The sequence below is a fragment of the Lutra lutra genome, chromosome 3, assembly GCF_902655055.1.
Source record: "Lutra lutra chromosome 3, mLutLut1.2, whole genome shotgun sequence".
Lineage (NCBI taxonomy): Eukaryota > Metazoa > Chordata > Mammalia > Carnivora > Mustelidae > Lutra > Lutra lutra.
Genome location: NC_062280.1, coordinates 129,060,708 through 129,085,809, shown reverse-complemented (window position 1 = coordinate 129,085,809; position 25,102 = coordinate 129,060,708). Strand labels below are relative to the sequence as shown.

The window sequence follows — 25,102 nt, the reverse complement described above, 5'->3', positions numbered from 1 at the left end:
ACTCTCGTCTTTTGTCAGAATGATTTTCAAAAGTAAACATATGACCTGACACCTTTCAGTAACCCCGTTATCCGATGACAATCTAGTTGAGAACCGGGAAGCCCCTATTCTCTGGTAGTCAAAACTGGGTCCCAAAGCCCAGACCAGTCCAAACACTAGAACATCATTATGAGAAAAACTTCGTTAGACTTTCCCTCTACACTTGCTTGCTTTGAATCTGCCCACAAGTAAGATCAATGGTCTGGTTTTTAAGTTCATGAGAGTCTGGAAACAGAAAATTACAAGGGAAAGAGGCAATATCTATGGATACAAACTCTAAGAGCAAAAGAAGGGGAAAAAATGGCACTATGCTAAAAAGCCTCCCGAACTTAAAAATGAATTTGCATAAAAAGCCATTTGGCACTGGGCCACAGCATCAGACACTCCAACAGGTGTGGGGGCAGTGATGGGTCCATCCTGCATGTTGTCACAACTAAGATTCATGATGATGACCCTAACTCCTAGGGAAAGACTACAGGATGTTTGATATATAGTCCTCAATCAGATAAGGTGGGGAAAAGAGTGATGTAGATTCCCAAAAGATAATCCTACAAAAAAGGTTTGGGTGTATAAAGAATTCAGAATTAAGCTGAAGAATTTAGCTCTGAAGAATTACATCTCTTTCTTCACAGGTCTGATTTGTAACTGGAACTTATTTTTGATGGAAACAGACCCGGCGCCAATTCAGCAACAGCCACACTTCAGCCTCTTTCCAGCTCTGCCAGTGCAGACGGCTCCTGTTTGAACGGATTCTTCCCCACCCGTAGTGTTTCCACTGCTTTCTGTCCAGCAGGGCAAGGAAGTCTGCGCACCCTTCACGGTCCAGGTCAGGATTCCCTCCCCAACCTGGTGGGGTCTGGGCCACCCCAGCCGCCCCCATGGTGGGGCCTCTGGAAATAGGGATCCCTGCTCATCAAAGGGTCCTGACAGGTCACTGTTACCTCATCTTCCCCACCTAAAAATGTATGTTGAAGGAACAATTTAATTTGCTAGTTTGAAAACTGTTATTTAAATTTGCTGCACGGCATACATTTTTGAGCTTCATCTCCATCTGTTTTTATCTGCTCTCCTTTTCTTCTCAGCTCATCTTCCCATCTGCTCACATCAGCTCAATGGCCCTAGGAAGTCACCCACACTGGGGTTCTGGTGGGTGGGGAGCTGAGATGGGGGTCCTGAAAAAGACTACCACGTTCAGCTATTAACCAGGACCCAACTTCTTGAATCTTTTGGAAATTTGCTTTCTTTTTAGATTTTCTCATTTACATTTTTATCTTGGATTTAACATGTTTGAATTTTTCTCCATTGCGTTCTTGTACCCTAAATGGGTTTTGTTGATGTTATTATTTTATTCCAAATCTGCTTCTATTTGGTTCTGCTGGAAGGCTCCAGGGGCTGCTTTCTCTCTTTTCCTAGGTCTCTATTTCTTATAGTGAACAGGCTTCATTCCTTAATCTGTAAGAAGTCTCTTTTTGGCTTTGTGGCCCATTCATTACCTCTTTATTAGATCTATTTCTGACTGCAAGCAATGATCTTTCCAACGTACCTATTTTTCCCCCAGTGTCATTGCCTAATAACTTGCCTTTTGGGCTGGCTGCTTCTAGCTGGCTAAGGTCTTCAGTATACTTTCCTTGAATTACCAACATTTCCAAGAATTACTGACTTCCTAACTGCAACACCAAGACAAAGACCCCACAAATCATATCCACCTACGTTTGTATTATGTCACCAAAAGGAAAGTTAATGTCATAATGAGTTTCCTCATGTGAACGTCCCAGAGGCTAAAAGGGGCACTATTTGTTACAGGAAAACAACTGGTTTCCTCAGTCAGATTTTCAGTGAAGTTAATACCATCACTCATTACAGACTATCATTCATTCATCCATTCATTCATTCCAACCAATATCTATTTAATGAATACTTGGGTTTCATGAACTGTTCCAGGTACTGGGAAGGTGGCAGTGAATAGGACAGATGGTTCCTGCCCTCCTGGAGTTTATGGTTTGCTGAGGCAAGGGCCATGCAATCAGCAATTTTGCGTACACACACGTGCATGCACATCTGCACATGCACACACACATGTACACAGATCACAATAAGCTCTAAAAGAAAAAAAAAACAAAATTAAACAGAGTGAAGAGAAAGAGAAATGTTCAAATGTTTTAGTTTGGAACTGCTGTGGAGAGGAATGAAAGCTGTGCACCTTCTTGGTGTCTAAGAAAACCCGAACAACAGTTGGCTTGGGCAGGATCTGCCTTTCCAACCCATCGCTTTGGCCCGCCCATTTCTGTGTCAGTTCTGGTTGGGAATGAGTATGTCAACCAGGCTGCAAAGGGCATGAACACAATGCCCATCTGCCACACAGCTCCTCTGCTTGCCTCCACAAAGCATGTGACTCAGGAAAGAGCGCCATCTTTGTCTGCTCTTCTCCAGCTTATAAAGATGGACAAGCACAGAGCCAGTTGTTCAAAACACTCAATGCTATTTCTGACATTCCCGTAACTAGAATCAGACTCTGAGCATTTGAAATTAAAAAAGAAAAAATAAATAAAAATAAAAGGCTTCCTTTTCTTTTGAAGTGCCCCTGAGACTATGGTGATAACTGTTCAATGTAGCCACCCTTCTTAGAAAAGGAGGTCATTTAAACAACTTTATTTCCTAGAGATCAATGCAACCTATCTTTCAACACAGGAGAAAATTCATTAGAGTTCTTTGTTCACAGTTGGATATACATTATTCTTTCTGCCAGTTCTCAGGGACTCTTTCCTTTTGTAGGTTCTGAGGGCAAATCCTGTTAGTACCCAAGTGCTGGGATCCTTCTTTAGGACCTGATGTTCACCCCAAATCTCTCTTTTCCCGTAAGACTTATTTTGTTTACTGGCATTACAGGAACATTTCATAAAACATAACAAACCAAGAATGACGCAGCTACTGTGAGAACATGTCACACTGTGTATAGAACTATAATAAATTGTCCACTAATGCATTTATGAGGGTGCTTAAGAAACAGCATTTTAAAAGGTACTGCAAATACTCAAATGACCAGAAACTTTAAAAGTCATGCAAAATAAATTAGGATAAAAAGAAAAAAAAATCTTCCAAATGTGATAGGAAGAATTATTTTCCTCTGAAGAGTATTATTAAGAAATGAAAACACTGGGATAAGAAGAAACAATTAGTTTGAGCAATAGAAAAATATTTCTTAACAAAGAGATGGATGATTCCTAATTTTATATATTTCAAAATCAGTCAAGAAGAGAATACAAGGTAAAAACACTCAGAAATGCTTTCTGCCTTGGAAGAAAAATATAATCAGTGACACGTTAAGTTCTTCTTAACGAATCTATATGATTCTGGTAATGGGAAATGTTCCTCCCAGTTTTGTTGCTAAAATATTCTTCTTCTCTCTTCCACTACTTAGTTCTCCCAGTCCTATAGTTCTCAAACGGTGTTCCTTCAAGTTTCAGGGTCCACAAGATATATACCTAGGATAATTAATGTCTTTAACCCTCAGAAATAATCCTAGAAGGCCAAACAATCTCACTTTTACAGATAAAACCATGTAGGTTGAGAGAGATGAAGTGTCTTGCCTAAGGCCACAGAGTGGTTGACCCAGGATCTGACTCCATATTTCTCTGATAGCATATATTCTGACCTTCTTGAATGACCCTGAATTTAAAACAAACCAGATGTCTATGGTGAAGACTGAATAAAGTGAGTTCCCTTACTTTGGCCTGGGTATGAGCCAGTCTGGGGACATTAAGGGATGACAAAATGAAATATAAATGTTGTGACTTGGAGAAGGAACCTTCCTATAGATCAGTATAGTTGCTGATTTTCTAGAAAGGCTAACATAACTGCCAGTCATGGAGTCCCTCCTGCCAAGTTGTCTGCCCTCTTAAACTTGAATGCATCTTTTAGCCAGTAGAAGGGCTTTGGAAAGGCCTGGGAGTAAAAAAAAAAAAAAAAAGAGTTAAGAATTAAAGGCCCAGGGGATGCCTGAGTGGCTCAGTCAGTTGGGCAGTTGCCTTTTGGCTCAGGTCATGATCCCAGGGTCCTGGGAGAAAGCTCCAGGTCGGGCTCCCTGCTCAGTAGGGAGCCTGCTTCTCCCTCTCCCTCTACTGCTCACCCTGCTGTGCTCTCCCTCATCAAATAAATAAATTAAATCTTAAAAAAAAAAAAAGAATTGGGGCACCTGGGTGGCTCAGTGGGTTAAGCCTCTGCCTTCAGCTCAGGTCATGATCTCAGGGTCCTGGGATAGAGCCCCGCATCGGGCTCTCTGCTCAGCGGTGAGCCTGCTTCCTCCTCTCTCTGCCTGCCTCTCTGCCTACTTGTGATCTCTCTCTCTCTCTCTCTCTCTCTCTGTCAAATAAATAAATAAAATCTTTAAAAAAAAGAATTGAAGACCCATAAAATATATGAAATCTGATTAGGACACACACCTTAGACACACCTTCCTAGATACACTGATGGTATCAACTTTAACTGGTTATTATTCAAAGAAGGAGCAACTGAATTTCTGTTCAGTCTGTGACCTCTCCAAACCATTTTTGTCTCTCGTCTCCCAAAGACTGGATACTGGGAGAGAGCGAAGGAGTTCAATAAAGAGAATAGAAGTATAGCATCGCTGCCGTTTTCTTTTCTCCCTTCCTTTGCCTTCTAGTATTTTATCTTAGAGAAATGACAGTAACACTTCAGTGATTTCTTTTATAAATGTCTGTCATCTGCTAAGATGCAATTACATGGACCTTTCCCGATTTTCAAAGTAGGTACTGTCATCAGAGCCTGAAAGAATGTCTGCCAAGATCTATGAGCAAAGGAGGATGAGGTTACATTGACATTTCAAGGTCCTTTCTCACCAAAAGGAGATCGAATAACCTGCTGGAGGCAGGATAATCCTGAATTTCAGCTTCCTTCTCCCCAACAGAACTGACGAGCTGCTCTCATTCGTGTGCCCTTCCCTGGCCATCCTCTCCTCCTCCTCTCTTTTTCTTTCCTTCCCATTTCTTCCTCTTCTGGCTTGTTTTATGCCGCAACATCTCATTAATTTGCAACCCACTAAGTCAAACTTTGTGATCACTTGGGCAAGGCTTTGCACTTTTTTTTAAACGTTAACTTTGAAAAAGATAGGTTGACTTACAGTGTGAATCAGTGGTGATCCGAATCTCTGCATATCAGATTCTCCCAGAAAGGTGGGCCCCACCTGATTCAGTGGGTCTGGAATGGGGCTAAGTAAACTGCATTTTTAACCAGTCCCATGTTATGCCAAAGCTGCTGGCCTGGGACTATAACCTGATGCCTCTGATATAAATAAATGGGAAAACAAAGAAGACCAATTAATCCAGTCAATAACATTGTCTTTAATTCCATTTGCCTATAGATATGCTTCATTAACTAAGTCGATGCTCTTTAGGCAAAACATAGGAAGAACTCTGAAAGGGGAGTCAAAAGTCTAAGTCTGGCTCCACATGAACTTGGCGGATGAACTTGTACCAACTGGGCTTCAGTTTCCTTATATGCTATTCTTAAAGAGGCAGGCCAGGTTGTCCTTGCTGCACCAGTATTCTATGACTATATAGGAATATACGTTGAAGAGGAACCTGGGTGGCTCAGTTGATTAAACGTCTGCCTTCAGCTCAGGTCATGATCCCGGGGTCCCGGGATCAAGCCCTGCATCTGGCTCCCTGATCAGCGGGGAGTTTGCTTCTCCCTCTGCCTCTGCCCCTCTGCCTGCTTATGTTTACTTTCTCCCTTTCTCTCAAAGAAATAAATAAAATCTTTAAAAACTATATACACTGAAAAGTCATAAAACATCACTTATTCAAGACTTGCACAACTCAAATAATAATTAACACTTAGCCATCAACAGACAAGTGGACAAGAAAGTATCTATCTATCTATACAATGAAATGTGCATAGCCACACAAAGGGTGAGATCATGCCATTTGCAACAATGTGGATAGACTAGAGGATATTCTGCTAAGTGAAATAAATCAGACTGAGAACGATAAACTTCATATGATTTCACTCACATATGGAATCTAAAAAAATAAAAAATAAAAAATAAAAAAACCCACAAATGAATAAAAAGCAGAATCAGAACTATAAATACAGAGAACAAACTGATAGTCACCAGAGGGGTACCAGGGTGGCAAAATGGTGATGAGAAGTGAAAAGTAGAGGCTTCCAGCTGTGGAATGAGTAAATCACAGGGACAAGAGACACAGCACAGGGAATAGAGTCAATAGTACTGTAATAGCTTGTATGATGACAGATGGGAGCTACACATGTGGGGAGCATAACATATAAGCTTCTTGAATCACTATGTTGTATACCTGAAACTGATGTAACATTGCATGTCAATTATACTCAAATACAAAAATTTTTAAAAAACTAACACTTGCCTTCCCTTGAATTAATACGAACCAGTGAGACTGTATCATCTATCCTGTCTATGGAGGAAAGCTTTACAGATGATCCTAACTCTTCCACTTCTTCTCTGGTTCCACTCACCTCCCTGAGACTGGCAACTCCCTATACTACAGGTGGACATGTGAGGAAGTCTGCCTTTATTCCTAACTGTAAACCCAAGACTCACATTAACATTAAAAAAGAATTATGTGCTAAGAGTCTGCCTTTCACAAAACCCTGTACTAGAGGCCTCGTGAAGGACAGAGGCATCAACTCCTTTCTGGGCCATTGATTAACCAGATACTATGGAATAGAAGGCATTTGACCCAGGTCTTAAAGGACAGGTAGAATTCTGATGGGCAGAGAGGAGAAAGGGGCAACCCAGGCAGAGGGAATAGCATGACAGGTGCATGAAGGCACCTGCTAACTCTCTCCTCGTCCCTCCTCCCTTCACCTTCCTACCACACAGGCCTATCTTAGCACACATGTTCAAACTTTCTCTTCACTAAGGAACTGTAACATCTTCAAGAACAGGATTCCATCTTGTCTTTATTCCATGTACTTAGCACAGTGTCTGGCACAATTAATTAAACAATTATACTTACTTAATATTTGTTGAACTGAACCCATCTGATTCTATAATACAGCTCTGTGTGAATGAAATAATTGAGCAAGTATATATATGAAAAACTTAAACTCTTAAGTCCCATAAAAATGTAGGTTTCTAGCTCTTATGATTAGAATTAAGGTCTTAAATGGCAAGCCAATGAGTTTAGACTTTACTGAGAGGACAACTGGGTGCTAGCAGGTTTCTGGGAAGAATGTTGAATTGGTGGTGTGTAGGGTGGGCTAAAGGAGCGCTGTTTGAAGGACAATACAAATTAAAGACCACTGCACCTACTATGAAAAAAAGAATGAAGATGGGAATCTGGATGGGATCTACTGGAACAGGAAGGAAGATAGTAAGTGAATCATATAAGATGGACCCGAAGTCCAGTCATATCACCCTTTCCCAATAAAGAAAACATGCAAAACAGATTTCCTGGTGAAACGTTATGATAACCAAGGTGTTTAAGAAGCATTTTTAGAGTATCAACTCGAGAAGCTTTCTCAAAATTCCCCATCAGTGGCAGGATATTGGTCATAGTTACTGCACCCAACCACTGAAAGTGATGTTGGCTATGTGCTTCTGAATGAGACAGCGGCTTTCATGCTCCTACCACTGGAACAGAAATGACTTTGGCAGTGTGGCAGAGAGGGAGTTGTAACTTGCCCTATGCCCATGTTCATCAAGTTTTCAAAACATTGTCGCTAATGTCCATTTACAAGAAAACAAAGGGGATACAGGAACAAGTTAAATGTCACCCTAAGGGAGCAAAGAGATAATTCAAAGTTAGGTACATTTTATGGAACAGCTGCACTAATTTCTACAAGTCAACGGAGTTGATAAAAATGGGTAGGGTGATTAAAGACTTAGGGGACAGAACAACCAAACGTAACGTGTGGACCTTGTCTGAATCTTGACTGAAGCAGCCCAACTGTTCAAAGACCTTTCTGGAAAGGACAATCAAAGCACCTTGAATATGGAATGGACATTAGGTTACATCACAGAATTATGGTCAATTTTGTGAGGTATGAAATTAGCACTATGGGTAGGGAAGAACATATCCATATTTTCTAGAATGCACACTGATTGTACAGAGTTCAATGAAATATCTCTATTGGATTTGAAATGCTTTAACAAAGAAGGTATAAGTGAAGCAAACTTGGCAAAATCTTGATAACTGTTGAATCTCAGTAATAGTGATATATTGTGCATTATACTATTATTCTTTCCCCTTTTGTGTTTGAAAAATTTCATGATAAAACCTTTTTTAAAAGAGAAGGCTCATTTATAAAAAAAAAAATGCCTACATCTTATAATGGCAATAACAAAGGAATACTATTATTCCTTCATTATTCCATTGAGGAACTGAACTCAATTAAAAAAAAATACATTAAAAAAAATCAAATGCCATCTTTAATCCAGGTTCCATGACATAGGTTTGAATGTTCACTCAGATCCTAGGTCCAGCCACCTCCTTCCACACAAATTAAATGTATGGAATGAGTGACATGGGTCTCAGAGTATTTACACTTAGGACACATGACAAGGATGTAGGGTGTCATTTACACAGCCATCCTTTATCATACCTATTATCACAATACGGTTTGAGTCCCTTCAGAAATATTTGGGTCTCAAAAGTGTATGAGTGAGATCAGTTAGTAAGTTCGCTGAATAACAAATTTTCATCGACCCTTGATATATATAAGTTACTCTGCAAAGTTCTGGGGAGAATTCAAAGATACATTTAAAAAGACAATCTGGTTTTGGGATCAAGGTGATGCTGGCCTCATAAAATGAGTTTGGAAGTTTTCCTTCCATTTCTATTTTTTGGAACAGTTTCAGGAGAATAGGAATTAGTTCTTCTTTAAATGTTTGGTAGAATTCCCCCGGGAAGCCGTCTGGCCCTGGGCTTTTGTTTGTTTGGAGATTTTTGATGACTGCTTCAATCTCCTTACGTTATGGGTCTGTTGAGGCTCTCTATTTCTTCCTGGTTCAGTTGTGGTAGTTTATATGTCTCTAGGAATGCATCCATTTTTCCAGATTGTCAAATTTGTTGGCGCAGAGTTGCTCATAATATGTTCTTATAATTGTCTGTATTTCTTTGGTGTTAGTTGTGATCTCTCCTCTTTCATTCATGATTTTATTTATTTGGGTCCTTTCTCTTTTCTTTTTAATAAGTCTGGCCAGGGGTTTATCAATCCCATCAAAAAAGAGAACTACAGACCAATATCCTTGATGAACACAGATGCAAAAATTCTCACCAAAATACTGGCCAATAGGATTCAACAGTATATTAAAAGGATTATTCACCACGACCAAGTGGGATTTATTCCAGGGCTGCAAGGTTGGATCAACATCCGCAAATCAATCAATGTGATACAACACATTAATAAAAGAAAGGACAAGAACCATATGATACTCTCCATAGATGCTGAAAAAGCATTTGACAAAGTACAGCATCCCTTCCTGATCAAAACTCTTCAAAGTGTAGGGATAGAGGGCACATACCTCAATATTATCAAAGCCATCTATGAAAAACCCACTGCAAATATCATTCTCAATGGAGAAAAACTGAAAGCTTTTCCGCTAAGGTCAGGAACACGGCAGGGATGTCCATTATCACCACTGCTATTCAACATAGTACTAGAAGTCCTAGCCTCAGCAATCAGACAACAAAAGGAAATTAAAGGCATCCATATCGGCAAAGAAGAAGTCAAACTATCACTCTTCGCAGATGATATGATACTCTATGTGGAAAACCCAAAAGACTCCACTCCAAAACTGCTAGAACTTGTACAGGAATTCAGTAAAGTGTCAGGATATAAAATCAATGCACAGAAATCAGTTGCATTTCTCTACATCAACAACAAGACAGAAGAAAGAGAAATTAAGGAGTCCATCCCATTTACAATTGCACCCAAAACTATAAGATACCTAGGAATAAACCTAACCAAAGAGACTAAGAATCTATACACAGAAAACTATAAAGTACTCATGAAAGAAATTGAGGAAGACACAAAGAAATGGAAAAATGTTCCATGCTCCTGGATTGGAAGAATAAATATTGTGAAAATGTCTATGCTACCTAAAGCAATCTACACATTTAATGCAATTCCTATCAAAGTACCATCCATTTTTTTCAAAGAAATGGAACAAATAATCCTAAAATTTATATGGAACCAGAAAAGACCTCGAATAGCCAAAGCAATATTGAAAAAGAAAGCCAAAGTTGGTGGCATCACAATTCCGGACTTCAAGCTCTATTACAAAGCTGTCATCATCAAGACAGCATGGTACTGGCACAAAAACAGACACATAGATCAATGGAACAGAATAGAGAGCCCAGAAATGGACCCTCAACTCTATGGTCAACTCATCTTCGACAAAGCAGGAAAGAATGTCCAATGGAAAAAAGACAGCCTCTTCAATAAATGGTGTTGGGAAAATTGGACAGCCACATGCAGAAAAATGAAATTGGATCATTTCCTTACACCACACACGAAAATAGACTCAAAATGGATCAAGCACCTCAATCTGAGAAAGGAATCCATCAAAATCCTTGAGGAGAACACAGGCAGCAACCTCTTCGACGTCAGCCGCAGCAACATCTTCCTAGGAACATCACCAAAGGCAAGGGAAGCAAGGGCAAAAATGAACTATTGGGATTTTATCAAGATCAAAAGCTTTTGCACAGCAAAGGAAACAGTTAACAAAACCAAAAGACAACTGACAGAATGGGAGAAGATATTTGCAAATGACATATCAGATAAAGGGCTAGTGTCCAAAATCTATAAAGAACTTAGCAAACTCAACACCCAAAGAACAAATAATCCAATCAAGAAATGGGCAGAAGACATGAACAGACATTTCTGCAAAGAAGACATCCAGATGGCCAACAGACACATGAAAAAGTGCTCCATATCACTCGGCATCAGGGAAATACAAATCAAAACCACAATGAGATATCACCTCACACCAGTCAGAATGGCTAAAATTAACAAGTCAGGAAATGACAGATGCTGGCGAGGATGCGGAGAAAGGGGAACCCTCCTACACTGTTGGTGGGAATGCAAGTTGGTGCAACCACTCTGGAAAACAGCATGGAGGTTCCTCAAAATGTTGAAAATAGAACTACCCTATGACCCAGCAACTGCACTGCTGGGTATTTACCCTAAAGATACAAACGTAGTGATCCGAAGGGGCACGTGCACCCGAATGTTTATAGCATCAATGTCCACAATAGCCAAACTATGGAAAGAACCTAGATGTCCATCAACAGACGAATGGATAAAGAAGAAGTGGTATATATACGCAATGGAATACTATGCAGCCATCAAAAGAAATGAAATCTTGCCATTTGCGACGACGTGGATGGAACTAGAGGGTATCATGCTTAGCGAAATAAGTCAATCGGAGAAAGACAACTATCATATGATCTCCCTGATATGAGGGAGAGGAGATGCAACATGGGGGGTTAAGGGGGTAGGAGAAGAATGAATGAAACAAGATGGGATTGGGAGGGAGACAAAACATAAGTGACTCTTAATCTCACAAAACAAACTGAGGGTTGATGGGGGGAGGGGGTTTGGGAGGGGGGGGTGGGGTTATGGACATTGGGGAGGGTATGTGCTATGGTGAGTGCTGTGAAGTGTGTAAACCTGGCGATTCACACACCTGTACCCCTGGGGATAAAAATACATTGTATGTTTAAAATAAAATTTTTAAAAAAACTAAAAAAAAAAGAGACAATCTGAAAGATTTAAAAATGTAGCATTTTCAGCTACAAGATGCCACAAGGCAGTGTCAGGCTAGGAGAGCACATAAATTTAGGAGAATATTCATTAGCTTCGTTTATTCATGTATTTCATTTCTCATTTCTTTAATCAGCTAATATTTACCAAGGGCCTACTCAACTCCAAGCACTGTGTAGCTGCTGGGGAGCTGCTAATATGCAGGGGAGGCAGGCATTATAAAATAAATACACCCAGCAATATAATTACAAATTAGTAAGTGCTGTGACGGGAACAGGGGTGACATATCTGTGACTGTGGCGGCAGGTCAGGGCTCTCTAGGATGGGGACAATGAAGTTGAAGCCTGGAAATAACCAGTGATAGATACAGTCAGAGAAGGCATCAAGGCAGAAGAGAATGGGAGTGGGGAGCACTGGGGTTGTAGGAATTCATAGAAGTAGGGAAGAAAGGATACTTGAGAGTGGCTCACTCCCTTCTGGCCAACCACTCCCTGGTACTTCCCTCTGTCCCTCTACCCAGCTTCACCCTCCTGCAGGGCACTGATCTCCCACTGATCACACATTATATATTTGTTTTCTACCTATCTCCCCACTGCACTTAAGTGCAGCAAGGGCAAGGAATTTGTTTTATTCCTTTAGTATTCTCTCCTTCTAGCTTAATACTCAATAAATATTTGCTGCATTAAGGAGTAAGGAAGCATGAAGATCTATTAAGGTCATGAATTGTCTTCAGCTTAGAAGCCTGACATCAAACCAAGACTCACATTAAGTCTATTGAGAGAGCTATTTCTGCAACTAAGCAAGATGCTGACAAATGAAGCAATCTGCCCAGGAGTAGAATATAGCATCATGGATGACAGCATGTCATTTCAGTAGAGAACGTGGTTATTGGTGTGTTGAGCATGTCTGGCTTATAAAATCTCGAAAGCAGTTTGTCAAAGTGGGGCTTGTGACCCATTACTCGATCATCAAACCTATTTCCTGGGTGCTAACCAGTTCAATCAGATAGAATAGAAAACCACAGAAGAGAAAATAGCAGGGTGATGACCTCCTGCACAGTGAGGGTAATTATGCATTACTTACAAAATTTCTGTTTTCAGTCTCTGTCTGGACCTACACATATGTGTGGGGTATGTGTTTGGGGTCAAAATGCAAAATGTGCTATTTTCTGTGGGTCCTGCTCAAAAAGGTTCTAGAGGTTGTTGGAACAGCAGTCGCTTGCAAACCATTATCTGGGCATTAGACATTACCCCAAATGACAAGCCCGGCTTCCGGAGCCATTTTATTAGAATTGTACTGAAGCTGGGCATCAAGGGAGAGAGAACACAGTCTCTGATAGAAGTTTTTGTCGCTGTGCTAGTGGAAGCATTACACAAGGACCCAACCTAAAGGGACAACGAGGACAGAGCAGACTTGATGTGCAGCGATGGCCACCAGGAACGGTGCCAAAAGCTGCCATATTTTGACAAATGAAGGTCATAAAGCAAAGTTTTAGCTATTCCCCTGCAGGATCCCCTTTCAGATTACATGATGAATGCAGTGACCTGAAGGGGAGTCTAGTCCTACATATGTCTTTGTTAATAAAGAATGCATTATTATATTATAAAATTATATATTACAAAATGCATACACACAGTTATCATATGCATTGCAGTATGCATTCTGTTAGATAATATATATGCATACATATGCATACAATAATATACATATACCGAAATATGATATAGACATTATGTCTATGCATTATGTAATATACATGACCACACAAGATACATTTCCAACATCTATAGTAAAGGAAGAACTTCCAATCCAGGGTATACAGCAGAAACTCATTCAGTGTTTGTTAAATACATTAACTGAATAAGTGAAATCCTTTGGAGTCTAGTTAGTTTTTTATTTTGTCAACAATAAAACATTTATTAAATTACTGGTTCATATGCACTTGTTTACTTTGATAACAGCTCATTTAATAAAAAAAAGATTTAAAGTTTCACTAGATTCTTAAATACTTATATAAATGTACAATGACTATATAAAATCCACTTGATACATGCCTACCTGAAATTTATAATCTGAGGCAGTGAGATGGTGATAAATCTATGAACTCACAGAAACATATTTGTTGTTACTGACCTCTTATAAAAATTAGGTTTATATATTGGGAGCAAGAAAGGCAGTAAGTAAAAAGGAGCTAAGATGGCTGCCAGATCATGGGAGTGGTCCATTCAGTGGAAACATAGTAAGGGTTAGTAACGTATCCAAGAGATATCAAACAACAAAAATACTAAGTAGTTCACATAAGCCCTATTATGATGCAGCATTTTTTCCAAATACATGAAACTGTAAGTTTTATCACTAAATTTGTACACTTGTTATACAACAACAACAAAAAAATCTCTTAGAGGAAAAAAAAAAAGTTCCTAACACACTCTCAACTTTTTTAAACCACAGAGTAAGGAGTAAATTAATGACTAACAGAGATTTCATTCCCAGAAACAGAATGGTATCGTATGCAAATATCTAATAGTTTCATTAGAGATAGTGCAGAAGAATAATTAACAAGTAATTAAATCTCCCAAATCATTAATAAACAAAATGTTTCTTCTCTATCAGAGCAATATGTTGTGCCTTTACCATTTACAAATTAACTTTTCTTACCTTCATTAAATAGAAAGTTAAACGGTCGATATACAAGATGCATGTAATTAACCCTGTGTCATGGAAGTCCCCTCTCATTAATTTTTCTGAACTCTTGTACAATATTGCTTACAAGGTTATGCTAGAACTAACGTAACCAGACTATTACTCTGATAAAGGAAAAGCAAAGGCATGCAGCTTGGACCCATTTAATGTTGGTTAACCCATAATATCCTGTTTTTTTTTAATTCAGAAACAAAAGAAAACATTGTATTTGTATGTGTTAAAGAAGGCTAAGCCAAAAGCAAAGGGGAAAACTGCCTCAGGCTTATTTCAATGCATTAAACAAAATAATATTTAGAAGAAATCAAGCATAAATCCTACTTCTGCTGTAATATAAAATGCAATGGTATTTCCTATTTTCCAAATACACACTAAGCTACTTTTACAGATGGCAATTTTGCAGCACAGATAGTTGTACTGAATCTTTTAGTGAAACTTCAGCGCACAGAAAAATCCCATGACATCACAGCCTGTTGTCCCATAGACTTATATACAAAAATCAACTCTGAAATACCACAATTCCAAACAGAAACTTAAAAAGAATTATTCCTGCCTCTGAATGGTGACATTGTAAGTAAATCCCCACATGCAGATGTAATTAGCAACCCCCCCCCACCCCCATCCATTGAAACCTTTAGGAGAATCTTCCCTACATTCAGCATTTAACAACCAATGATCCACGCCATACATGTCCCCAGCCCTTCATACCTACCAAGCCCTTTTATGAAGCTGATCACACAGGATCGTCTCCAACAGGCTGTTGTAATCTCCATGAGCCTGAAAAGGAACCCAAACGAACAGTCTGGAACTGCTACACAGACTATGTTCCAAAGCAAAAAAACATAATGACGGACTCCATGATTCTGTTGCTCCCTGGCACCATAAGTGTCTCAGCCACAAGGTAGGGCTCTTTTATTTTGGCCAAGGTGTATTTTTAGTCAGGTGCTAAAGACCTACAGTAGAAGACAAACTAAAACAGGCCTTCCATCCAGGGCAGACTCTTCATACCAATGGGACAATTTTTAGCTGCACAGTAAGACAGTGACCTACAACTCACAGAGTGCCCGTATGTCTATATTTATCCACGAGAACATACTATGCTGACAGATTACTAAAGCTGCTCAAAGCACTCCAGGAACATGAGCCCGACCCACACGGCTCGCCATAAACAGTCCATGCATACCGAACGCACGCGCTACCCACGGATCTAGCTCGCCTGTGCTGTTGTGTTCTGTGATTGAAGAAATGTAAGAGCAGAGATAACACGGGGCGGGTGATAAACCGTTGCTTTGGGAACTAGGAGCTCTTGGCCACAAGTACAAACAGCTTTAAACAGCTTAAATTCTTACAGACAAAACCAATAGCAGAGAATCCCCATGTGAAGCCAAGAGTCAGTGAGAAACCATACACCCGTAAGGAAAAACGAAACACTGAACATCTGTTGATACAACTAGTAAAGAAAAGTGATTGCTTTTAAATCCGAAGTTCTAATATTTTAAAAGCACAGCCTAAATCAACAGGTTAAAAAAGCTTCATTTATAAGACCAAGAAGGAGCCACTATTTATTGGTGAACATTAAGTATCTCACCCCCAAAAGAAAGCAGGTTTAGACCAGTGAAAAGACTGAGAAAGAAAACTGCAAAGTTACTTAAAAACAAAAGTGTAACTCATTGATCCTTCGGTGGGCATTATTTCGGACAGACTGATTTCTGTGAGGGTCAATGAAAATCTACGTCTTCACTAACACAGCGAAGAGCATGAAACCCAAGTAATTTTCTATTCTTGATTTACTCAGGGTCACCGAAGGCTTTCTTTAGCGATAGAGGTTGGGATTACAAAACAGCACAATATGGGGAATTACCTGATGAACTGAAGCCTTTCACAGGAAGGAGAAACACGTCCAAATGACCCACTTGAACACTTTAGGTGAGCGAAGACGCCAGCAAAGATGCCCCAAGGCACCACTGAGTCTCACACATTCGGGCTTTCTAACCTTTTTTAAATAGTTGGCTGCTGGGCACATGCGGCATTTGGTTTATGTTTTACTAAAAGGGGTCCACACAATTCTAATCCAAGAGTGTGCCTATGGAGGTATCTGTGTTTTCAGCAACAAGGATTCTTTCTCAAGTCTCTTCTTTTCACATCTAAACTGGAATCAAGACTTGACTGAAAATTTGCACTTTGTCATCTTCCAATCTCTGGTGCTATTATTAGACCAGCCTTCCAAATGATGTGACTGTCATTTAATTAAAAGAACATGACTTCAGGCAGCCTCATAGGAATATGAAAAGAAGTATTTGTCATTTTATTTCTCACTCTTTTTACAGATGCCCCTTACCACACAACATCAAAGGGAAGTGGGGGGAAGAAAAGGCAGAAAAGAGAATATTAATGGGGCACTGAACTGGATTCAAGTACTCTGCTAGGCCCTTTTCACATACCCTTTCACACAGTCCTCACAGCAACCTCAAAATGTAGGCATTACATCTCCCTCTTAGAGGTGGTGGAAAGGAATCAAAATCAGATTGCCCAAGGTCATTCAGATGCAGGTTTGTCAGACTCCCAGGGTCACTGCACTTAATTTTTATTCTAGTACTTCCCTTAATATGAATTGGAACGTCATCGTTTTGTTCTAATTTTTTCCTCTTTTTTTTATGAATTTAAATTTTGTTAGTTAACATACAGTGGAATATTGGTATCTGGAGGAGAATTCCGTGATTCATCACCTACATACAACACCCAGTGCTCACAAGTGCCCTCTGTAATCCCCATCTCCCATCCAGCCCATCCTCCACCCACCTCCCTCCACCAACCCTCAGTTTGTTCTTTAAACTTAAGGTCTCTTATGGCTTGTTTTTCCCTCTCCTTTTTCTCTTTTCCCCTTTCCCATATGTTCATCTGTTTTCTTTCTTAAATTCTACATATGAGTGAGATCATATGATATTTGTTTTTCTCTGACTGACTTATTTTATTAACATAATACACTCTAGCTCCATCCACACCATTGCCAATAGCAAGACAGCTAAACTATGGAGAGAGCCCAAAAGTCCATCAACTGATGAATGGATAAAGAAGATGTGGCATGTATATATATATGTATGTACACACACACACACACACACACACACACGCACACACATGCACTGAACTGGAACTTCTAAGCAGCATATTTGTCTTTGCATACATTTAAGAGCAGCCCTCAAATAATCTTTTTTTTTTTTATCCCGAAATTTCACTTATTCAAAACCCAGCTGAATTCCAAAGATTACATCCTTATTTGCTGCCCTCCGTGGTCTATTTGCTCCTCTGCGATAGCCAGGCATGTACTGGTTTGGGGGAGCACCCTTAGGGCATAAACAATGTTGTTCTCATCTTTGGGCCCCTAGGGTCTAGTAAAAGTTGAATCAATGAATAATCAAAGGCATCTTATAGTCTAAACAGATGGCATGAAGTCCTTCTGTTAAAGCTCAGAGTTTTTTGTGCTAAGAGTTCCCATCTCACCTCATCCGTCTCCACTCGGAGGACATGTCTCCTATGGTGGACATTATTCTAACACCCTAATTTCCTCCTCAAGTTATGTTAGATTAAAAGCAATCATGGGTGGGTGAGGACGCCTAAAGTCCACTGACAGTTGAGTAAGTGACAGCTGTCAGCTGATGGCTGATAGTAACGGAAAAATCGGGAACAACAAAAAGCAGACACAAAAATTTTGAAGGATAGGAATTGAAAGATAATTTAGCATAAAAAGAGTTGACCCTTAACATTTCAAGAGTTCCAAAGGTAGCCATATATTATAGAATCTTTACTAATCAATACATTTGCTAATGATCTGAATTCATTTAGACAGGGTTAAACTATATTAGCATCCTATAGTCACAGACATAATATAGAAAGTACTAAGGTAATTAATAGAAAGCATTCTGTTCAAAATTATTAAGTTAAAATGTTTTGACACTTCAAGGATTAAGCTTCATGGCTGGGAGAAGTTTACTCAGAGATCATTCGTTCCCTGATGAGGCTAAATAAATGTCATGCATTTTAAACTATATTAATATAATCTAAATTTAATAAATAACATCAACTGGATTACTGGTATGTTTAATTGATAGCTCCATAATAACACTCAAATCTAAATTAAATTATTACTTTAACAGTTAATCTAATATTCATAAAAATTTCCTCTCTGCTTCTGGGTGGCCTGGTGGCACTACCACAAACATTTTTAGGGGCAAATGAAAGTCCAAACCTGATCACAAGCTTCGAAGTTGCAACGAAATTTCTGGGTGTGTTTCATTTACCTCACTGTTTCAGGAAAGACTGTTCTTAGGTGACTGTCTGACTGATAGCTACTTTATTAGCACGAAGGTTAGATCATATAATCACTCTCATTAAATGTAGCCTAGCAGTCTATTCACATTCTTTAATGTCAATGTCAATCCATACTACCATATTATGGGAAGCAAGAAATATCCTTTAGACACCAACCAAGAGTTTTTTCCAGCTTAAAGAAAAAGCCAGCTTTTAAAATTATTATATTAAACACTATTTCATTCAAAACCCTGAAATGATAAAAAAAAAACTTAAGCTGATGATAACTTTTGCTTTTTTTTTATCATTGCTTATCAACCCAATATTTCTCATTGAGCTTTTAGAACTAGTTTGCGATATCTTTAATGAAACATTTCAGTAATCAAGTGGTTCCATTTCATATGCATAGTAACCTGCACATTACTCTTTATAGAAATTTAGTAAATAAAGTGTTAAGGTATTATCACAGAAATATGACAGCTAACAAAAGATGCCAGTGCAAAAAGGATTCTGTCTCTTCACTCTTTTTCCATGACATAACATAGTACAGAATATATTCATGCATCTGTATTAATAAATCTTTCAGAGACAAAGAACTTCAGAGGTCGTCTTAAGGTAGGAATCAAGTACCACAGCAGAATTAAGCACACCTTAAGCAAACATCACCTGCAGCCTTGCCCCTTTCGTGTAGAAACCATAATAAGATGGGAGAGCTCCTAAAAGACAATGTGTCATTGTGCCTGGCTATCAAGGAGGCATCTAGTAGTAGGCGGGGTTTGCCAAGTGTGTCATTGCCTCAAGACATATGCTGCAAACACATGCAGACTGAAAATGTTTACCAGGAAGACCTCTAGGAAAATACTGGTTTGTCTTGGCACAGGGTGCCTCTGGAAGCAAGCCACCATGAAAACAGCGTTCTCCCAACAGGTGTGCGATGCTCATTAGGTACAGATCATCTGAACCTGCATGGAGGCTCTCTTAAGCTTCCATGCATCACCCGTGGTGTAAGTTACCAGGTGGACTTACACCCAGCCTTGGGGAGGAGAAGCGGAAGGGATTCTACGTGGATGAGAAGTGAAAGAATTAACATGTTACATGTTCTTATGTACTCTAAATGTTTCTGCTCCAAAAAGTTTCTCTCGTCATTTCCTTCAATCACCTTATAAACATTCCCTTGTTCTACAATTATATTCCCTACCTGCATCTCTCCCTTGCCTACAGTCTTTAAGTTCTATGATTCTGGAGGTCTACGGTATTGATCTGATTTCTTAAATTTCACTCATTTATTTTGGGGGGAGAGGGTCTGAAAAAGCCCAGAAATGATCCAGTGCTGGAGAGCTCTATAAAAAGTACAGACTCCAGGGCCTCAAAGAGATGGAGAGCATCTCATCCTTTGATGAGGCTAGAGCGATTCTGATGTACAGCCAGGTTCAGAAGCTACGATGGCCTCTGGGAATATGTAATAATGAATGATAATGGAGCATCCTTGCAACTGTCTCTCTAGACAGGGAATGCAGAGAAAAGTCTGAAATCGTTACCGTTTGAACAGAGCTGTCAAGCCGGTAACCTCAAACTTGCAGACTTCCAATGTAATGAAGCATCAGGAAGTAAACCTAAAAATCTTAGGGTTTGCTTATTCTGTCCTTAATTTGTTGCTTACCTTAAAACAGCATCAAAGGTTCCTCTGTTCTGCCCCAAATAGATGTCAATCCCAAACCTAAGTACTTTATACACAGACTACCACAAATTCTCCTCTAAATTTTATTTGTACACAACTCAAGCAAATGGCATGTAGAAAATCAAAGGGTAAAATCAAGTGATGGAAGCAAAATTTCTTAAAAGTACTCACACAATTAATGACTATGCCAACAAAGGTCAGGCAATGCCATTCATTTTAGAGTAAACCTGGATGGAATCCATTAGTAGTCCTTAAAGACATTTCTGAATGGTTGCCCAGAATTAAAAAAAAAAAAAAAAAAAAAAAAAGGCGGAGCGGGGGGGGGGGGGGGGCGGCGTGTGTGCTAGAGGACACGATGTCAACAAAGGGTGAAAAATTCTGAAAGATTATATTTTCATCCCAAATAGCTAAATACCTAATAAAATAAACCTGACCATGGGCGCCTGGGTGGCTCAGTGGGTTAAGCCGCTGTCTTCGGCTCAGGTCATGATCTCGGGGTCCTGGGATCGAGTCCCGCATTGGGCTCTCTGCTCAGCAGGGAGCCTGCTTCCCTCTCTCTCTCTCTGCCTGCCTCTCTACTTGCGATCTCTCTCTGTCAAATAAATAAATAAATTCTTAAAAAAAAAAATAAATAAACCTGACCATGGGAATCCAATTCTGATTGACGAAGTGACCAGAGTTCAGGGAAGTACAGTCAGAATGAGAGTAAATAACTATTTGTATCAGAGAATCCTTTAAATCAAGATTTCTGAATTTGAAGTTTTGACTGAAGACACTGACCTTTTCTATAAGATGTGTAATATCTACTGACATGGTTAATGCCAAGAGCTCAGAAAATTAGCCCAAAGCCTTTTGGGCCACTCATTAAGAAAGCATATAGAATCCAACAATGTCTAAGAACAGGCTACCTTGAGTGTTAGGGACCCATGCAGCTAAATATCCCAAGGCCATTTCCATTCAGTGCTTGTGAATCATCTATACTGGTTTTACTCAGAAGTAAAGAGAAATTTCCAAAAGTGAAAAGTATACACAGAAACGTATGGAGTAAGAACACCACTATTTTGGGGGTTATAATTGTTTTTCTGCCAAGTTAAATTTGCCTTTACTAGTGCATTGGAGTGGGGAGAAACACATAGCTTTTTATTGCGAAGGAATTTTCTTTCCCCATCACCTTCATTTCCATAACCCTGCTCTTCTCAAGGAAGATTCTGAGACAATGCAGATGTTCTCTTCACATTTTGGGTTATTGATATTTCGGAGAATCAAAAAATATGACCCAGTGAAGGGTCCTCCTTCAGGTAAGATGTTGTGTCCAGAGGGTACCAGGAACCCACCTGCACCTAAATGAAGCAAAATATAGATTCCGTGCCAGCATGGATCCTTAAGTCTGTGTTTAAGGGCTGACTCCCCCGCACAACTAGCTAGCCCCAGGTCCTTGGGCAAGTCACACAGCCATAGACTCGGACTATTCATTTGCAAATAGGATAAATTCAGACTTATGCTAGGACAAGACAACAATCCTGCAGCATTTTTGAATTAACTAAACTTCCATTAGGCTAATCTAAAAAGTTTCATTCAAAGAAGATCTCATAAATCTAGCAGACAGAATGACAAGCTGGATGTCAGAAGTTACCACTAAGCACAGTCAGTATAAGGCAACTCCCAAAATGAAATCTAGGTTTAGAAGTATCTTTATATTATGAAATGATGAAATGCCTAGAAGTCCAAGATCTTACTGAAAAATAATTCAAGACAATTTCTTGTCTGTGGTATTTCATGCTAGCCACAGAGAGCTATTAAGCCCTGAAACTGACCAGAGTAACAGAGTTACTCAATTTTAATTTTAATTTGTCTAAATTAAAATTTAAAACCTGATGCTTTGTTCAGTTGTCAGGAAAAAATTTAGTTATGTTTGGAAGAACTGCATAGATGAAACTACTTAATTATCAATTTTATGAAATCTAAATAGAAATAAAGTATTTTGACCCATTTGGTGTCCAAATGTAGATGTGCTGGTGTTGTAAGACAAACACTGGATTTTATTTATTTTTTTAAAAGATTTTATGTATTTATTTGAGAGAGAGAGATCACAAGTAGGCAAGGAGGCAGGCAGAGAGAGAGGGGGAAGCAGGCTCCCCACTGAACAGAGAGCCTGATGCGGGGCTCGATCCCAGGACCCTGAGATCATGACCTGAGCCAAAAGCAGAGGCTTAACCCACTGAGCCACCCAGGTGCCCCAAACACTGGATTTTAAAGGAATAGTTCCCCCTCCCAAATATAAATACTTATCAATAATTTTATGCTGATTACATGTTGAAATAATATTTTAGGTATACTGAACTAGGTAAAATACTTTATCAAAATTACTTTCAGATGTGTTAAAGCTCTGTTTAATGTGGCTACTAAAAAACTTAAAATTGCATATGTGCCCTGAATTATACTTCTATTATATATGCTGTTCTTAAGGCCACTTACTACTTTAAAAGATGGATATATGGGAAACAATTTTTGTGAATAAACACGGAAAGCCATTAAGAGAAGCCACAGTGTGTCATGGTCATGAATTAGTAAATATCCATAGTCCAATATACTCAGAAATAAATGATACAAAAATATTGATTTATTGATTTAATAAGCAAACATTTATTAATCACTTGAGAAAGTATCCGGTTGGGTGGGACTGAGAGGTGATTACCTTATCCCCACTTGACAGCTGAGAAAATTAAATTAAACTGTCCAAGATCACACACCAGTAAACGCTAGAGAAAAGGGCTCAAATACAGCTCTTCTGGCTCAGAAGCTCATATCCTTCCTACTATACCAGATTGCTTCTAGCAGTTGAGAAGCAAAAACACCATAAAAGATCTCTCTGATATTAAATGCTTCTACATGGTACCCAAATCCATATGAAACCAAAATATAAAACTAACTAGGGACCAGATTTTTAAACATCATAAAACTCCCTTAGCAGTATTACCACCTACATGACAATTGACCACACACTGATCTGTAACAGCTCCTGCATAGCCATCATCATTCTCACTAACTACCTCATGGATTTCCACTTTGCCCGCCTCTTTGGGGTGAGTACCTCACACTTTTTTCCAATGCACCCAGGTTTCCACTGAAGTGTTTCTGCACACAGTGGGTTCTCAGTGAATACTCATTGATTTGTTTAAATTTTAAATTTTTTTTTTTAAGATTTTGTCAGAGAGATAAAAAGAGAGAAGGGGAGGCAAGCAAGGGGAGGGAGAAGCAGACTCCCCGCGGGGCAAGGAGCCCCATGCAGGACTCAATCCCAGGGCCCTGGGATCCTGACCTAAGCTGAAGGAAGACACTTAACCAACTGAGCCATCCAGACATCCCTACATTTTTAATTTTTTAAATCACATCTCTGTGGTAAGGAAACCTGGTAAAATCATCTAAGATCGAGACTTCCTAATACAGACTCCCATTAGGCAAAATGTCCCACCACTATTATGATTCATGGAATCATTTCATCATGGGCATGTAATTTAGCAGGCCTGGAGTTAATATCCACCTGAAAAATCAGAAGGAATTCAAATGCCAGGGAGAATCGGCTCAATATTTAACCAAAAAGCTAAACGGACAAAAATGCGTATGAATTTTTAGTGGGCTTTTTCATTCAGACAGGCAGCTCTCGAATTCCCTTCCATCTGCTCTGGCCAGCCATCAAGCCACTCTTTTGCTCTGCTTCTTGCTCGGTGAACTACACACTTCTTTATTTGACACTCCTTTTCCTCCCAATCCTGCTGACCTATCTTCTCTTTCAAAAACCTTGTAAAAGCTCCACTTGTGCCACAAAAACCAAATAAGGGGGAAAGGGTTATTTTCCTTACCCAGTTACATCTTGGGATGTAATAACTTTGAGCTCCCGAATTGGAAGGGGGTGAAAATACTTAAATATGAATTTAATATGAATGGAGTATTTTTTTAAAGATTTTATTTATTTATCTGATAGAGAAATCACAAGTAGGCAGAGAGGCAGGTGTGTGGGGGGGGACGCAGGCTCACTGCTGAGCAGAGATCCCAATGCGGGGCTCGATCCCAGGACCCTGAGATCATGACCTGAGCCCAAGGCAGAGGCTTAACCCACTGAGTCACCCAGGTGCCCCTGAATGGAGTATTATTAGTGCATAACCTTTGGGCTTGAATTCTGATCTCTGATCTCCACTATATGGCTAGAGTTTCCTCTATTTGAATAATCCTCATTCTTAAGTAGCCTCTATAGGGTTTGTTGTCATGCTGACCTGTCTTCCTGCAATACTGTGTGGTGGATATATAATTATCAATTAATTTAAAATTCATTATTTTGCAATATTCATTCGGAGAACTGAGCATACACGAGACAGTAGAGGTTTTTATAATCAAGTTAGGTGCACATCTGCCTTACTTTCTTAAGTGATGACGTACCCTATGCCATTACTTATTGTTACCAGAGCACTCTGGGGCATTCTGAAATAGTTACTGTCATGCCCTGGCAGCCCATGAAAGTTAATGCAACTTCCAGAAGTTTCGTCATGTAAGGGCAGGGCAGGAGGCACTGGGAGAATCTGATTCAACTAGCCTTAATGGGATGGAGTTTGAATT

General features: G+C 39.4%; 1 protein-coding gene across 7 annotated transcripts in view; it reads right to left on the bottom strand.

Moving 5' to 3' along the window:
- Window positions 1-25,102, bottom strand: part of FRY (FRY microtubule binding protein) — a 339,156-nt gene that overhangs the window by 217,033 nt on the left and 97,021 nt on the right. Inside the window, exon 1 of one of the 7 annotated variants that reach the window (XM_047723097.1) lies at window positions 15,218-15,501. The exons of the other annotated variants lie outside the window; for them this stretch is intronic. Coding sequence (XP_047579053.1) covers window positions 15,218-15,278 — 61 coding nt within the window. The 5' untranslated portion in view covers window positions 15,279-15,501. Of the gene's footprint in view, window positions 1-15,217; window positions 15,502-25,102 lie in introns of those variants that run through there. 7 annotated transcript variants of the gene reach the window in all.